The following is an 18,923-nucleotide window of genomic DNA, read 5'->3' on the forward strand; positions in this document are numbered from 1 at the left end:
AGAGGGCCTCATCCGCTTGGTCTTCCTGGTCGGGTGGCCTGTAGCAGACCCCCACCGTAATGTCACCTGTCCCTGCCTTCCCTTTAATCCTGACCCACAAGCTCTTGGTCAGCTCCTCATCCATCCCCAGGCAGAGCTCCATGCACTCCAGCTGTGTCATTCACCTGCTCCTGAGATCCTTTCCCCAAAGGCTTGTAGCCACCTCTCTTGTCATGCAACAGGCAAAATCTGGACCAGAATTCTGCATTCATCCTGCAGCCCATTTCTTCCCACAGCTAGGGAAGAGGAAAGCCAAGAGCAACTTTCTTGTTGCTCTTGTTACTTCTTCTTCTTTACAGAGAAGTAAACTTTCTCTGGCAATGGCAGCCTGATCCCAATTATTCTGGTTCATGTACTTCCTCAGACACAGAGAATGAAGGTTGTTGGGAACAAGGTTTTGTTTTAATGTTTTCAGGCCAGGGAGTTGTCATCTTAAATTCCTGTAAAGACCAGTACACACTGATGACATTATGTATACCATCACTCTGTTTCCAGTAGTGCTAGTAAACTTTCTCTGGCAATGGCAGCCTGATCCCAATTATTCTGGTTCATGTACTTCCTCAGACACAGAGAATGAAGGTTGTTGGGAACAAGGTTTTGTTTTAATGTTTTCAGGCCAGGGAGTTGTCATCTTAAATTCCTGTAAAGACCAGTACACACTGATGACATTATGTATACCATCACTCTGTTTCCAGTAGTGATGTGACTCCAGTCATAGACACCATCCCATTGTAAGCACTCAGAGGTAACAATGCGAGGTATGACAATATTATATCTTAGTAATAAGATGGCATAACAAGGAAGAGTAGCAAAATGTGGAGGAAGAAAGTTGGGAATTGGATTGATCAGTTGTTGTGGTTACATAGGCTAAAACAGGGAAAAGGTGGCAGGTTGGTGGTTCCAGATCAGTTACATAGGATTTGTTAATTATTGGTTTTAATTCACCATCCATTTTGGTTCTCTCTGTCCCTCGGATCTTTATATTTCCTCTGTCTGTCTTTTGTTAAACTTCTCTGCCAAGGGTCTAATACAGAAAATGCTGTTTGGGAGGATGCTCCCTTTTCACTTTGTCCTCTCTTCATGTTAGGTTAATGTTCACTGTCGGTGAATAATGGCGCTGATTTTTCTATCTCTGTAAAGTGAGAGGATGAAATCAACATTAATGCTCTGATAAAAGTGTGAAATATACACTGGAGAAAAATTATTTTCTCAATTTCTCTTTAAATGCAGGTTAATGACAGTGGCAAGGAGAGGAAAATCAGTCAGAAGTATTTTCCTTTTTTTCTGTCTTGCTGCTTGTGATTGTACCTTTAAACCTGGGTGCATGAATTTGTAACACAACAGATTTTTTTGTCATTTGTGGTTCATAAGGTATTATGGCAAAGTATTTGGAGCATTTCTTGGGTGGGGAGGGGGAAAACCTGAAATGTTTTACTATTCTGAGAGCTCCAGAAAACTAAATAGTCGTGAGAAGATGTTAAATTGTATTGAGTATCGTGTATTGGCAACAAAATGAAAAAAAAGTTTTTTGGATGCATTCAAGATTATGTCAGAAAGTCTGGGAATTAAATAGCTGTGGTTTGTTGTTGTTGTGGGGTTGTTTGTTTTTTTTTCCCTCTGACAGAATTCTGTCAGAGAGAATTCTAACAGTTATTACAAATAAGTTTCCTTCTTAAACCAGGACTACGACTTTTTTTTTTTTCTTTGCAGAGAGCAAAGGAGGAAGCCATGCAGAAGGAAGTGAAAGTGAAGCTTATTACTGATTCTGTGAATAACTTTATAGCAAAGGCTCCACCTGCAGCTCATGAGGCTTTGAAAAAGGAGCTTGATGTTCTAATTACCAGCTACCAGAGACTCTGCAGCAGACTGAATGGAAAGTGCAAAACTTTGGAGGTTGGATATCTTGTCAGTCATTGTATTTATAGCCCTTCTAACTGCAAAAGTAAGGTAGAGAGCAAAGATGTATTATCATATGGGATCATGAGTAGCCCAAGGCTGTCCTCGCTTTATGAGCCATATACCAAATACCACATGATATGAGCCATATACCTAAATCTTTTTGAGAATCCTATATGCTGGAGAGTCATATTAAAAGAGAAGCCTCAGACACGGCTCTTAGGTAGGAGGCAGCAATGGCTGCTCAGGGTTCTTATCCCTCCTGAGATTAAGCCAAGCATTTGGCTTCTGTAGCAACCCTGTGACGTTGTCTTCACCAGCTCCTCTAGGCTTCTTTCTTCCATGGCTAAGGATTTTGATTAAATGGCCCTGAAGCTGGACAGGTGGTGTTATCTCAGCATGGGAATGGCATTTGATCTGCTGGCAAGCTGAATATGTCTCATGCATTTTGAGTTGACCCTGCCATTTTGGTCAACTGCATTACAGATTCTTGCCATAGGACTATTCGCATATTACACAGTGGTCACAGTGAATTAGGTATGATTTTTTTGTTGTGAACTAATTTACAATAACTAACTTCATACAGGACAATTATTTACCTGGGTAAAATTTATCTCCTCTAAATTTCACTGTGGAAAATTAGGTGTGTAGTCTAAGCATGTAATCTGTATTTCCCCTGATCACTGATGTTGTTGTGTGGTAATATCCCTGTAAAACCTCCTCCTAGACCAGACACTTACATTTGATATGACCAAAGTTAGGTGAGATGAATCGCACTCTGGGAAACTTGGTCTACAAACAGCCTAAGGCATCTCAATAAAAGTATTTTATCTTCTACTAACAAAAAAGGAACAATGAAAAGATGATTTATGGAGAGTTTAAATGTTTTTCTTGTGTATCAAGTGCAATTTTTATCTGCTTATTTAAGTATCTTCAGGCACTGTAAAAATAAAATATTAGACAATAATTTCATTCCAGGAGAATAATAACATAATTTCATTTTACAACATTATGTTTAGTACTCTAGCACTTAAGTGGTCTATAAATTGCACTAAATGTGGTTTAGAATTAATATCCATAGAGATTTCAGTCAGAATTCTTGAAAGCTGTGTTTTTAGACATTTTATGAATCTGTGCTTTAAGTAATTAATATACAGAATATATAAGCAACCTAACTACATCTTGTAATAAAGACATAAACTTCTAACATGAGTCTTGAAAAATTCTGATAATTTCTACATTTATATATTACAAGAAAATTTTACAGAAAAGCATATAAAGTGGATAATTCATGAGACAGAAGATTCAAGTTGTGTTTTGCAGAAGTGTTCGCTTTTTCATGTTATCTTCTGTGGTTTTGCTCTGTTTAATCAAAATGTTTTGGTTGTGTATTATATTTATTTGGAACATATAAATACTGGGGAAAAAATCAACTATATGGCACCGTAACCATCAGATATCAACCATGTTGTTTTGGGGATGAAGCCTGCAATGTTTTCAATGTTTTAATAAGTGAAAGTTAGCTGTGAGATTTTCAATCTCAATAGACTTTTTTTTTTCTCCATCAGGAGGTATGGGCATGTTGGCGTGAATTATTGTCCTATTTGGATGTAGAAAATAAATGGTTGAATGAGATTGAACTGAAACTCAAGGCAACTGAAAATATCCAGGGAGGTGCAGAAGAGATTTCTGAGTCTCTAGACGTAAGTGCTGACTTAAATAATATCAAATCACATGTACTGATAAATTGTAAATCACATTACATTCAAAACAAACTATGAATCAATACTACACGTGAGTAAGATGCAGAATATTTGGCAAGTCCTATGTTCTCACCTGATGCAACAAATGAGGTTTTGAATTTGAATCCACCTAAGTGAAATGGAGTAATTAAATGTGTTATGCCAGATGTCATAGACAATCTTTGGTGACAATAAAATACATGTTCTTAAAAAACATGGCCTCACTTAAGCCAGTCAAAAAAATGTTGAAGACTTCAGAGAGAGCAAGTTTTCATCTTCACACTGCAAATCTGTTTATTATTACTTAATTTTTATTCATGGAACCTTTCAAATTTGTAGAAATTAAGTTAATGCTTTTAGTGGATTAAATACAAAACATTACATTAATAATGCATCTTTGCTGTTGAAATTCATCAATTCAGATACTCAAGCAAATTTTTTATTTTTAAGTACACAAATGCTCCCACCGAACTCACTGGGCATAGTCCACGTTTTTAAAATCAAGCACCCAATTTATTGCTTTGCGAAAAATCTTTCTTTGTTTTCAGTAATAAGTAGTACGGAACATTTGTTGTCAAGACATGGGACACTGATATTTTTATCTTTTCTCTCTAGTTTTATTGTGTATGAAATGTGAAGTTTCTTTCTTACATTTTTAAGGGGAATTGTGATTGCTCTGTAGAATCTTATTTGCAGAAAGGAAAACAAACTACTTCTTTGACCTTTTTTCAGTCTTTGGAAAGTTTAATGAGACATCCAGAAGATAATCGCAGTCAGATTCGGGAATTGGCTCAGACTTTAACTGATGGTGGAATCTTGGATGAATTGATCAATGAGAAACTTGAGAAGTTCAATACTCGATGGGAAGAACTTCAGCAGGAGGTATATTTAATAATTGACCTGTCCTCCCATTAAACAACTGACAGTCTAGCACCATTAAAAAAAAGAAAAAGTTATTTTGTTGGTATAGTTCCTAAACAGTACACAAACAAAGACTTATTTTAGAAGTGGATGGTTTGCCTAGATGTGGTGGGCTAACTCCGATGGTAGCAAAGCACCACATGGCTGCTCGCTCACTCCCCACGTCTCCTGGTGTGATGGGGGAGAGAATTGGAAAGGCAAAAGTGAGAAAACTCATGGGTTGAGATAAAGACAATTTAACAAGTGAAAGAAAAAAAGGGAAAAAGCAAGTGATGCAAAACCAGTCACTCGCCACCAGGAGACTAATGCCTAGCTGGTCCCCAAGCAATGGCAATTTTGGAAAAACTACCCCCCTCCCTGCTTTTATTGCTAAGCATGTCTTTGTGTGGTACAGAATATCTCTTTGGTCACTTCAGGTCAGTTGTCCTGGCTGTGTCCCTTCCCAGCCTCTTGCCCACCCCAGCCTACTCACTGGGAGGGGCAGAGTGAGAAAGGGAAGGCCGTGGCACTGTGTAAGCACTGCTCAGCAATAGCTAAAACATCCCTGTGTTGTCAACACTGTTTTGGTCACCAATCTAAAACACAGCACACACGGGCTGCTGTGAAGAAAATTAACTCCATCCCAGCCAAAGCCAGGACAATAGGTAACCTTAAAATTCCAAAACTGAAGTGACCATCTAGTGGACTTAATCTTCAATGGCGTATTTAGAGATGCTTTCTCTGACAAAACTCTTGCTGAGAAGCAAACTATTTTCAAAATTAAATACAAGAGTAGCATTCTCTTACAGATATATTCTTTACTAAACAATAAATAAGAGTCAGTGTATCAATGAAAGGTTTTATAAAGACACCTCAATATAGAAACACATTTAGCACAAGGAGAGTCAAATCTAGCAATATGCTAGATTAGCAATCTTTGCCACAGACTCCATGGAGAAAATTTTACTAATTCTTTGCAGATTCCACTAGTGGAACAGTATACCTTTTTGCTGGTAAATCAATTCAAAACTGTGATACTTGTGCATGAATATTTACTTTTAATACTAGGAATTTATTTAACATACATTTGTGTGCGTACTAATACAAGTGTGTGTGTATGTGTATAATGGCAGGACCAAACAGAATTCACCAAAGAATTTTAAGATAACCAAAGGATACATAAGGAAATAGCTCAACTACTAGTAGTTTACTAGTAACAAAGATGGGGACAAACTCTAACTAAACACGGAACAACCTTACAGGACAGAGTAACAAGGCAGTTAAATTACAGAAGTATTCAGTGCAAATACATGAAAAGTGATACTCATGGAGGACTTCTGACTTCATATATGAAATTGTAAGTTTTGAGCTGACTATTACTGTTCAGAAGGAAGATCTTGGAGATATGAAGAGAAACATCAGGAAGATGTCAGCTCAGTACTTGGAAAAGATCAGAAAGGAATTATTAAGGAAAGACCTAGCGAAGGACACAGAGACCCTCTTTATGACTGGAACCAGAACATGTTCAAAGATGAGGTACAAAGACAGTGAAAAGTTACTCAGTTTCAACGATATAAACGATGCACAAGTAAAGATTTTTGGAAAGCAGCTGTGTTAGAATGATAACAATCTACCATGACAATTGTAACATTTTTGCTTCTTTCGTGGTGCTTGAAATGTACTTTGTCTTGAAAACAGTAGAAGTGAAAACACTACAATAAAATTTAAGGAAGGGTCCTCAGCTGTTCTGAGCTTAAACTTGAAGGATGGGGAGGGAAGGAGCCTGCTTCCCTCTACTAACTACCTGGTGGTAGTTCTGGTGCAGTGCAGGCATTCATGTAGTCCCATATTGCTGGACAGTGTTATAGCGGAAAATTAAACATAACCTTCTGTATACCTGCTCTTTCTTCTTCCTTTTTTTTTTTTACGTCTAAGTTCTGTTTGAAAGCAGATACATTCCCTGGAATTCTGCTACCTTGTATCTGTTGGTTTTTTCCTGACTTGGAGGAGAAAAGTGGGAATATACAGAGAGCTTCCAGTGTGTGAAAACAGGACTTTCAAATACTCTTGCTGAGTGATGGATGAATACTATTGGGTCTTGACAATAACAGGCATTAAATCAAAATTCATGCCAGCTGCAGGGGTTAAATGTGGAAAGTACAACATGAAGATGTGTGATATTCTGGAGACAATTTGGATGAGTATATAAGGAAAATATATTAGAAATGTATTCACTGCTTTATAATTTAATTTAAACATAGACAAAAAGCGGGGGCAGGGGAGAGTCCTCCCCCTTCTTTGAAAGCTTGATCTGATATTTAGTAGTCAAATACTAATGGTGAGATCTGTATATGAATATAAGAGCTGTAAAGAAACTATTTCAATCGCAAGTGACTCAGTCACGCCGCTTCTTTACTGTGTGTTTTCTACAACAAAATGTTTTATAGATTTTCCCACTGAAGTCTCACACACTTTTTTTCATTGATTCCTGACACTGAATTTTCTGTGCTGTTTGTGTAGCCCTGTTGCAATCCAAACAGCATGCACTCTCCTTGCATAAAAATACATTGCAGGCGCATAACACTATTCAGCCTGTGTTCAAGGTCACTTCTACTTCAGACAGACTAATAGGCTGTCCTAATGTGGTTAAGTTATTTAATTTTATTTGAATAATTGTGCAGGTAATTATCAAGGCAATAAGCTCACGTGGGCAGAAACTGATATGTGAAACATTTCTTCACTACTAATGGAGCAACCAAACCAAACCAAACCACTGCCATATGAATGATGCTGCAAGACAATACAGCATTGCTACTGAGATAGAGATTAATTTTTAAAGGCAGATAATGGCTTTATGTTTGTATGCCTTATCTTCTTTAGATAACAAAGACTGAGTGTGTTTAGTTTGCTGTTGAACATCTGGGGCTGCATCGATAAGCGACATATACCCGATCTTTACTTTTCAAGGACTGATTAACTTACAGCTCGATATATTGGATCTAAAAAATGCCGTTGCCCGAAGAACTTCAAGCTAATATTGCAAGTGACTATCATCCCCTGTAATGCTGAAAGTGATTTACATCCTGTCCAGCAAACTTCAAAAATGTCAGCTAGATATTCTTGAGACTATGCTCGCAAAAAACTGTATAAAACGTTATTGTTCAGATGGGCTTTACACTAGATTCAGTTTTTATTCTTGGGGACTGTCTCTTAATTTCTTTTAGGACTCCCCTCAAGATTACCCTTCGTTTCTTTCAAAGAGCACACATTCATCATTTGACACAATTTTTCTGTTTTGTTCTCCCCTCAAGAGGAGAAAGAATTCTTCATGCCCCATCTCCACGTGATTGCTTTGAAGGCTGCTAAGAGGGCTGCTTTTACAAGCTCTGAGGCACTATCTGTCTGCAGTGATAACCTAAAGAGATACAGAAGTCCTCCTTGGTATAGTTTGTGGGTTTGGAATACAGCTGATCAAAGATGAATGTCACTTTGGGATTGAAAGGTCAAATACCTGTAGCCACTTAACTTTAAAAACACACTGTGAAATATTACTTTGGAGACAAATTAGTTCTAGCTTGGAGGGTATTAAAAATTCCTGGGCCCAGAAGGAATGCTTTGAATGTTAGAAAAGGTGTTTTTAGTTTGCCTAAACACTAATCCACTCTGATTCAAAAAAAAAAAGCAGAGATTAAGAAATAAACAATTTGATGCAAAATGTACAGAAATGTTGTAATATATCTCAGACACAACCATTATAACACCAAGAATTTGGGCTAAATTTTAAAGTAATTTTAACAAGTCAAGAAGGAAATTTAAAGTTTTCTAGCTTTTTACTTTTTAACTTTACCCTGTGGTAATATTTCTCAATAATTAGAGAGTACAACTGAGAAAAAAAAAAAGAGCTGACATATTTCTGCCTTCCTTAACAGATCCCTTTCCATGAGCTGTAACTTATAAGCTAATTAATGAATTTGCTTCTGCATTATAAGTACATATACCCTCTAGTAAAAGTACTATAATTTTGGAAAGGTTTTGTTCTTTTTTTCTCCCACAGCACAACTACGGAGTACTGCCTCAACAAGAAAACTCTCCTTGGTTTTAACCATAAAACTCTAACCAGCATCTTGGTAACTGCATGTGTGACTAATGTCATTAAATACATGAAAGGTATTATTTAAGGAAAAAGTGGCAATGTCTATAACTGTAGCTTTATAAGAGTCAACATCAAAGAATGAGCTACAGTCATAAGCAACTGTTTGAGCACGTCCAGCTTTCCTGATATTTGATCGCCTCTCAGTGCAGCTGTTCTCTTAATTTGGCATTTTATATGGATAATATGCAATGTTACCATTTCCTGCATTTGCCATTGATCTTTGTTAAATTGTAAACAGATTTATGCAATACCCCATGACATAAAAACTAAATGTTATGCTTAATCATAAAAAAATTACTACAAATCTATGAAAACCTCCCATGACATAAAAACTAAATGTTATGCTTAATCATAAAAAAATTACTAAAAATCTATGAAAACCTGTAGAGACTTTAATAAAAAATTCAGTCCATATAATTATTTTCTTTTGTCTTTCATTCTGATAGTGCCTAACAGCAGATTTTTTTGTTTGTTTTTATTTTCCTTGACAGCTGTCAACGTTTCACTGGCTCAGAAATAATTGAACAGTTGGTTATTTTCCTGAGATTTCCTATTTAGCAATTAACTGTCAGACACTTCCCTTTAGAGACCAAAGCCTTCAGCTTTATTGACTGTGATCGGATAGCAGAACTAGAGCTTCCTGTTATGTCCTCAGACCCATTTATTCACTGTGCTGTTAAACCATCTATTTCTTCCACAGAGGAATAGAAAAACCATAATCTTTCTGAGAAGAAACAAAAACCCCAAAACCAGAACATCAAAAATTAAAATATTTTTATATTATAGATATATAAATTTCAACTTTCACGTCTTTTAAAAATATGCATATATAGATTTTTCACACGCACAGACATGAGTTTTAAGGACAAATTTGGAACTCAGGTTCACAGATGTAAGGGTGTAGTATGTCTGCCCCTTTTTTTAAAGCCCTCTAATGCTTACCTCCATCAGTAACTCTCTTCTGTACTGAAAGACAGGAAGAAGCCTCCTCCGTACTGTGGCATTCCCCGTGATTGAATTGATAAGTATTCTGCAATGCCAGTGATAGTGCCATGGACCTACTCAGTGAACAGGATTAAGTTTTTGAGTCAGCTGTTGTGTACTGGAGAAATATCTTACATTACCGGAGTGTATTGTACCTTTTATAAGATTATTGTGAAGACTCTTTTGTTACATTTGTTGTGTGAATTGAACAGGGTCAGGGCAGAGGCTTGACTTTAAGTGAGCAGGACGGGGTCTGTTCCCAGTAAACAATGCAGACAAAAAAATTAAAGCAGCACCCATTTATATCTGAGAAAATCATCACAACTGTGAAGGTGCCATTTCCCAGCATTCGGCTGTGTGGTTCTGCTCCCACTGCCAAAATAATTCTTTTGTACCACTGCATTCACATCTTGCTCTGATATTATCCTTTCATTCATCTAAACTGTTCACGGTTTTTGGAAAAGATGTACTTTCACCTCACTTGAAGATACAAAATGTCACACAGGTTCTCGGGCTGTAATCAAATTCTCTCTGAGGACTATGAAAGGGGAATGTTTTGTCTTTGTGTGTGTGTGTACGTACTTACTTTGTGTGCACATAAAGATATCACAAGCATGCATATATATTTATCTGCCTTCATATTTGTTTGAAATCCAGCCATAAAAATTCAGTCAGACTCAGGCAAGGATTTGTTGTAATTCTTTCTTAACTTTATCTGCTTTAATATTTGATCAATGAGTTTGGGAATGTTTTAATTTTTCCAGTTGTATTCTAAAACAGGATTTTGATAGACATCGTTTCTGCTGATATCAGCACAGAGACGACAATTTTTCAAACACCACATATTTGGCATACAATTTTAAGACTTTTTGTGAGTTTCGATGCAGTGATAACCACTTCATTGCATGCATGCAGGCTCTTCCTGAGGCTGGCAGCAAATTTATCTATACTTAAGCAAGTGCCTAGCTGCAAATAGTAGTTAGTATAGGTCAGCATTTAACAAAGGTTCGAAGCGTCAAGTATTGCTATAAAAGTAGTTTTTCAGAAGGACTTAGCACCAAATTTGTGTCCAGTATATTGTATTCTCCAGAAAGTGCAGGCACTTATTTTAATGACTAATAAGACTGGAACTTTCTTAGTGTCTTATTTTAAGTGGTGAGCTTTTCTGAGCATCGGGACAGTGCAGCCCTCAGTATGAATGGACTATGCATGTAGGTTAGTCCTACCAATTATCCAAAGAGATTGGTAAAGGCAAAGAGGTTTTCTTCCATGCTTCCAGGAGGATGCCCTTACCCATGGGCTGTAGAAAGCTACTTACCCTGTTACTGATCTAATAATGTGTCTCTCAATCTACTGTATAGTGATGTAAACGGAAAGGTAGAGAGTGACTGCATCTTAGCCAGGCTTACAAAGTAGTTGTAAGGAGTGCCAAGGTAAATGGAAGCTGTGGTTTTTAACCCTGCTGCTTTGAAAAGGCTGAGAACATTGTAATATAAAATCTCAAACCAGATGACGGTAAAAATCATTAAAGTAGCAAGCCTTAGTACTGTACTGGTAAGTTGCACTGTTTTAATGGTTCATCTGGTGGGATAATAATACCTTAGTGGCTCAGGTGCTTCCACTAACACTGACAGTATGGGTCCGATATGTAAAGCTGCCTAGTTCCACAGAAGGTTCCTGAAACTGGCAGTGATACAAGATTATCTGATCAGCTGTTTTGAAATAGCACAAAGCAGCTTACAAGCACAAATATAGTAAATACTGGTTGGATCCCTATCCTTTAACTAAGTCAAACAGCTAGCAAGAATGCTCGCAAAAAATAATGTTTTTCATTTGTTAAATGTGAAGCTCTATAAGAATCTGAGCTCTGTGAAGAAGGTACAGATATATCAAGAATTCTCACTGAATTGCTGAGAGATATTTTTGTTCAAGGCAACAGTTTTGTAATAGCTATGAAATCAAATTAAAGCATAGCTGGCTCACCAAAGAGAAAAAGTGTGAATTGACTTGAAAAATGGCAGGACACCTGGCAATGTTATTTAAAGAGTGCTTGCTTTCTCCCTCCTTCTTTGATGCATGTCAAAGAAAGTTACTCACTTTATTCTGTGGTCAGCAGTATGGCTGGGCTTGTACTGGCAGAAACTGTATTGCATTTGAGATTGTTGGTAGTTATTATGTGCTTTGTATAAAGCAGAAGCTCTGCTAAGCAGCAGCTGTAGTCTAAGTAAAATACGAGTCCGTAGGTAGGCACAATGACAAATGGAAGAAAGTACCAGGTTATTTATTACCTGGTAAATACCGTATTAAACTGTTACAAATAATAGTTAAAGCTGACCTGTTTATGTCAAGTGTTTAAAAATACATGTGTTTTAAGGACAACTTGGAAGGAGAATTTATTGTTCTGATTTGTTAAACCGTAAAGGGAGCTCCTTTGAAAGGAAAGCATCCTTCTCAAAAAAAAGGATTGTATAAAGGGTGATGGTAGGCAATCCACTGTGGCACTGATGGTGGAGTAGAAGCAAGAGTCAACTTCCTAGACTAAAGGAGACTGTGGATAGAGTGATAATAGATTGGGCAAGTCCACAGACAAGACAAGACAAGGATCCATCTCTTTTTTTTCCAGAGTAGGCATTGCCTTTGTTCCAGGCAGCTATTTATACTTCATATAAGAGAGCTCCTTCTCAAGAGAGTCTTCATCCCTCTCACTTACTGAAGTGGATTGTCTCGGATGGGATTGTGATGACAGTAACCCTATTCTCAGTAAACAAAATCTCTTGAACTATATAATAAGATCAGGAGGACCACTATGCCTCAGAATGAAAGACTGCACTGTCAGGATGGTTTTATTATGCAGCTTTGCCAACTTCCACTCTCTATAGAAACCCTCAATGCATGCATTGGTTTTTCAGGGTCCTGCATTTTTTAGATTGGGGGGTTTGTTTGTTTGTTTCTTACTAAAAAGAACTGAATCGGTGGCAAAAAGATGCGCAACTTATCGTACAAAAAGGTGGATGAGCACAAGTCAGGAGTACTATTTTTGATTCTTAGCCTGCATTATCTGAAAAAAAAAAATGTGGGAAAAAATGTTTTATACGCATTATTACTGTGAATATTGATAACGTTGTCATTGGTTTTAGGCCGTGAGAAGACAGAAGAGTCTTGAACAGAGTATTCAGTCTGCCCAGGAGACTGACAAAACCCTCCGCTTAATCCAAGAGTCTCTTGCTGTTATTGACAAACAGCTAACAGCCTACATTGCAGACAGAGTTGATGCTGCACAGGTCCCTCAGGAAGCACAGGTAAGTTATATACAGGTTGAACTGATGTGCTTACTGGTTTTCTCAATCAACCGAAGAGTGTTTGGTTGTCCCTCAGCCTCATATTAATAACGGGTATTTGCAATGTGATCATTATGAAAGTGCAAGTAAATTTTAGGTAGGATTACTGTGAGAAGTTCAAGCTAATCTTCTAGTAAAGTCATATTTTCCTTCTGTTTTATATTATATACCTGTCGAGAAGATGTAAAGAACTATCAATGTCATGGAAGACTATGCAGTAACTTTAAAATGACAAAGATAAACAATGTGACTCTTTAAAATCCAGTTCCCTTCCTAGAAAGAAGAAACTCATCATCTTCACTACTCTTAGATGGCTCTTTTACAAAGTTGATTACATGGCCTAGGAATTATTACTAAATTATTGAAACGTAGACAACATTGTTAATTATTTCATGATGTGGCTATAAATATACTTCAGTTTTTACAGCTCATGTAAGTTTAACAGAAACAGCTTTTCCCATTGTTTAGAAGTGGTTTACTGAGCCTTTGAAATAAAATTGTACATGTAATTCTCATTTTCACTCTTTCATTGTTTCTTCTATAACATCTGCTTTACTGCAGCATTAAAATGATAAGAATACAAATTAAATAAACCCAAATATCTCTGGTATAAAATTATTAACAGTGTACAATGTTATGTACAGCAACTTTTCTGTAAATTCCACCTAAATTTAGGAAGTCAGATTGCAAACAAACAAACAAACAAAAAAGGCTACAGGGAAATTGAAAACGAATGCTTTATAGTGATTTTAGAAGAGGCATTCCATTGTGGTTTTTTCTGGCATGCCTGCAGAGTTTTAAATCATTTTAAAAAAATGAGTGTCTTGTGTGGAGTAGCTTAGATGATCTTAAATATATTCAGAGCTGAATATTTTTAGCCCTGAAAATCATCTCATTTAAAAATAAAAGTTTCCATGTCTTTTGAATTAAAATGTAGATAGAGGTACCTTTCAGTTGCTTTTCGTGTGTGTGTGTGTTTGTAGGTACATGCAGGTATTTTATGTGTGTGCATCTGATTTTAAAAAGCTATATTTAGAAAACAGGATCGTATTTGCATTCAGTCTTATTTTGAAACTGATTCTAATTTATTTGCTTCTAACTTACATCAGTATAATAGGATCAGATTCAGACTAATTATTGTTCCAGTTTGAATCCTAAGCTATGTTAGCTATTAGTAAGACCCTCCTGATTTTTTTTTCTCCTTCCCTGCAATGTGAATAATGTAAACTTTTTTTATGAAATAGGATACAAATCAGCATTTGTTAAAGATGTATCAGTTTAATTTCTCATCATGTGCTTATATTACTCTAATACATAAGAAAAATTTGATATGAAAGTCTGGATTTTTTCTGGTGTATTTGGACCCTTACATTGTAGCAATTTTCAGTGGTGCTTCATATATCCCATGGACGCTTCTGGTTTATGTGTGTCCTCAGGTACAGTATTGGCAATGATCACAGGCTGTCTAAAAGGAAGTAATTCGGAACTTCAACTGAAGCAGCATAAAACTCAATCAACCTTAATTAGCACACTTTCATGGGAAAATTTCAGCTCAGCGCTTTTGCAGAACTTGTTTTTGTTCTTGAGATTTTATTGTCTGATGTCAAGTTCACCTGATTATACTATATCCACTGTGGGAAAACCAGCATAGAGGCTGCTGAGTTTTTCCCTTTCATGTTTTTATTTTAAGATGCCAGTGGGACCTAATGAAAAAAACTTAATTAACAACTGAACAGATTTAATGCAAATAATGAAGTTCTCTGAAGTTCGGTTGTGAAGTTCTTTAAAATCCTTAGAGGGAAAGGGAATAAACAATCAATTTTATGCGGGTAAATATACTGAGTCATTCCTTTAGTGAATGGCCATGCCAATCGGTGGCAGAATAGTCACATACTGAATGGCCACATCTCCTGCGGAGCCTCTGCTGGCAGAGCTCTTTTGTAGAGCAGAAAACAGTTCATTCATATAAGATATCCTACTCTAGTGTCTGCACAGCTGGAACGGGAATCTCAGTCAGTGATGTTGGTTTCTGGGCAGGGGTCAGTTTATCCATGCTGAGGGATTTAGCAAACTCTTCAGCAATATGTGTTGCATTTCTAAAAGAACATATGGGAGAATTTATAATCAGAAAGCTGTTGAGGGTTTGGGAGCTCTGTGTGTTTGCTTCAAAAATTCAAATCCATTTAGAGCTTTGATAGGAGGAATAATCTTTGGTTCAGCTGATTGGAAATGAATCTGAGAAAATTATATTTAGCTCCTCTTTTTAAATGAAATGATTAGTTTATTCAGAAAGTTGACAGAAAGGAAGGGGAGTTAAGTATGTGTTGTTCCACTTCTCCTTTGGATCATTTTTTGAATGTAAATTCTTTGTGCTTCTTACTCCACCATGTGGCACTGAGAATTTAATGCTAGAAAGCCACTGCCGCCCAACTCATTTTGAGTACAACTAAAGGTCCCTTATTCAGACCAAACAATCTAACAGCAACCACACAGATAAATCATTTCAGATTCCTCAGGGTGTAATGACGAAAAAAGCTGGAATGAGGTAAAGCCTAAAACAATATTCCAGAAGGAAAGATTATTTGTTTGTATGCTTGATCTCATGATCCCAACTGAAGTCTCTCTAATTTCTCTAAATTTACGAAGAAAATGCAGGGAATGAAGTCATCATCACAGGAATTTGCCAGTTGCTGACTTTTTTTCAAGTACTCTTTAACTGACAGGAAGCAAATAAATCTGTACTGAAAATATTATATTTATATGACAAAATATTTTTCAGATAATTATTTGTAGCTTTGTTATTAAATAACTTCTGGTGGGAGAGAGAATCTCCACTTTGTACTTCTGTTTAGTCTGAGCGATTACACAGGTTTATATTATGGGACAGAAAATACACTTATCTCACTTCTCATCTCATGTGACAAATCACTTGTCTGTTGTTCTTCCTGTAGACTTATGTAAAATGCAATGTGGAGAATAAATGAACAATATTGCGTTTCTGAGAAAACCAGAAGTAATATACTATGTCTTTTCAATAATCTCCTTGAATAATTTCAGTTCTGTAGTGATAAGCACTACACAACTGACTATTTTCTAAGTGAAGACGGTTATTAATATCTTTTTAAAATATCATTGTGCTATGTTCAAAATCAAAGTTAATGTGATGATATAATGGCAGAGTTGTTCGGTTGTGCAATGTGCTACTTGACAAGAATAATGCCATGCTTCATTGCCTTCAGACTAATATTTTGGGACAAAGAATTCACAATTGTCTACTTAATGAAATGTCTAACATTAAAGGTATTTACACTTCCTTTTCCTGTGCTGGAAATCGTGAGAATTATTTTGTTCAGCCATGTGTAGATCAGGGGTCAAAGAGGGAATAGCTGATAAGAGTTATTCAGAAGTGTAAGCTTACATTTTGTTATGTATGAAGTTTGAATATCTATGCAGATTTCTGTACTATACAGGTTCTCACACTACACGTCTCCGTAGCATCTGAACACTGCATTAACTGCGTTTTAACTGCACACACTGCATTTGTCATGTCCAACTTACTTGTCAATCATGTCTCTATCCTCTGATGATTTGCTCTTCTCATTTGGACTCTTCAGTTAATCTTTCTTGAAGAGTAGTGTTCAAAACTAAGTATGCTGTTCTTGTTGAGACTTACCTGTACGTCATTCCTGCTATAGCATCATCTTCTATATGTATTATATGCTTTTATTCTTTTTTTGCAAACGTGTGACATCATTGGCACATATTTTTTTTTGTGCTTTTAAAGATGGGTACTTCAACTTCATTTTTCTAATCTTCTGGTACTTTGTTTATCCTGTCAGAGTTTTCAAAGGTAACCACTAGCAGTTCTGAAATTGTTTCAGGTATGTTTTTCATGTCTGCTAGAATCATGATCTTCCCATTTATAGAGATTAACTTACCAAAATGCTCTCTAAATCTTTTATTTTCTCCATACATTAGGCTGAGATCTGACTCCTTAGGCATCGATAGCAATCGCAAAAATAAGCAAAAATGAGGTTAAACTGAGCACCATTCTTGAGAGCTGTTAGGGCTAGCTGAGTAGTACTTAGAGAAATACGAATCAGAAAACCTAATACACCAAGAAGAGCTGTCAAGCTGTTCTCTGCAACTCATGAGAGCCAAATCTGCAAATTTCATATTCAGGCAATTTTGGTGTAAGAGTTATGTGAGACTCATTAATTACAAAGGTAATCTAGTATAATTTGAGTTCATAATGGACTAGTATACAAAAAAGCAGAGAACAATTAGAAGTTCACCGTTTTGCCTGAATCATGTCATTTTGTCATCATCATCTTGTGCCACTGCAGAACTCATAGGGTTGCTGTCAAGTCCAGGCCTTTTTATGCAGTAGATCTTAATGAAATCCATAGTAGAAAAGTGATGTTATAGGCTAAATTTAGACTTTGTTTTCCTAGAACAAACAGTGGAAGAAACTTAAAGTAATGTAATTACCCTTGCCTTCAGATCCGCCACTCCCTGTTGAAAGATTTACTACTCTGGCTATGTAATTTTCAGTTCGTGAGAATTAAACAATATTCACTTGCCCAGTAATAGTGTTGCGTGATGTATTTTGTTGGAGGATGTGGAATGTGGACAGATGAATGTGGATGTAGTAGAGGATAGTATAACTGCTTAGTTTATTTTGACTAGCGTGTTTTGCATAGCATGTTCTGCTTAAAAATGTCTATGAGAAGGGAGCAGCACGTTTATTTTCTGGCGTCCTCCAAACTAGGGGGAAAACCTTCTATCTGAGAGCAAAGATGCTGAGCTGGGAGCAGCCTCTAGGAGCCCAGTGGGACAGAAAAGGACATTACCCCCGGGCTGGGGTGTGCAGCCTCTTACTGAAGGAGCACCTGCAGGAGCAGGGGACAGTGCCCGAGCCAGCCCTCAGGGGTTACCTACGTCTACCCACCATAGATTCTGCCTGTAGCTCAGAATGCCGCTGAAAGTGGCTAGGCAGGAGAGAAATCTTTTCAGGAAAGGACCAACCCTGCAAGGTCAGAGAGAGGTATAAAACAGTCTTTCTGTTTACTATGTGTAACCCAAGAGATCCAAGTGTCCTCTCTTTAAGGAACTACCTGTCTCTAATGTAACGCCCTGTGTTTCCATAAATCTTCGCTTTAGATTGGAAAGCCTTTTGATGTCTTTCATTAAGCTTCTCATGGAGAAAATAGGACATGTTTCTGCTTGAGGATTTGGCCAGTTTTTTGTCACAGAATGAAAATAACTTTTTTGTACGGGAACAGGTTTTATAAATCAGGTTTTTAGTTAGTAAACAGGATTTTAGTCAATATTTTTCTGCAATGGACTTTAAAGAGAAAGAGAAAGCAGAAGAAAAAAAGGAAGAAGTGTGGTTAATTCTAGCAACTTTATTTTAACCTAATCCCTTTGCTGTAGCAGTGTTTAATGAACTATAATTCTTTATGTTTAGTGTATTTTTTGTGGAAGTTTATAAATCAAATTGGGACTGGGAAATTGGCCACTTTTATTGCACCGCATACCCACAGGAAATATTTCTCCTATTCATTGCTTATTCTAAGTTCAAGTGATGTCAGGGTTCCCTGTCTCATCTTGGAACATGTTAATATACATATCACTTTTATCTTTCTTCTTCTGGATTTATCCAGCTTTTGAGAACTTACCAATTTGCCGATCCTGGTGGTATAGTCAGTAGTGACTGCAAAGTCATTCCTCCCTGTGATACGAATTTTGGGCAACTAATATACAATACAGTGAGGTCCAGCAACATGAAATTAAGATGTCTTGGAGGATAAGGTGCATTATAATACACGTCTCCCGTGACCTCTCCCCAATCCTGAAGTAACAGAACCA

At 36.8% G+C, this 18,923-nt stretch overlaps 1 protein-coding gene across 1 annotated transcript in view; it reads left to right on the forward strand.

The window, feature by feature from the left end:
* The window catches only part of DMD (dystrophin), a 1,230,427-nt gene that overhangs the window by 438,808 nt on the left and 772,696 nt on the right, over nt 1–18,923 (forward strand). The window contains exons 27-30 of the mRNA XM_009283051.2: nt 1,750–1,932; nt 3,504–3,638; nt 4,410–4,559; nt 12,852–13,013. Coding sequence (XP_009281326.1) covers nt 1,750–1,932; nt 3,504–3,638; nt 4,410–4,559; nt 12,852–13,013 — 630 coding nt within the window. The remainder of the gene's footprint in view (nt 1–1,749; nt 1,933–3,503; nt 3,639–4,409; nt 4,560–12,851; nt 13,014–18,923) is intronic.

This window comes from Aptenodytes forsteri, unplaced genomic scaffold (genome assembly GCF_000699145.1).
Source record: "Aptenodytes forsteri isolate BGI_AS27 unplaced genomic scaffold, ASM69914v1 Scaffold2, whole genome shotgun sequence".
Lineage (NCBI taxonomy): Eukaryota > Metazoa > Chordata > Aves > Sphenisciformes > Spheniscidae > Aptenodytes > Aptenodytes forsteri.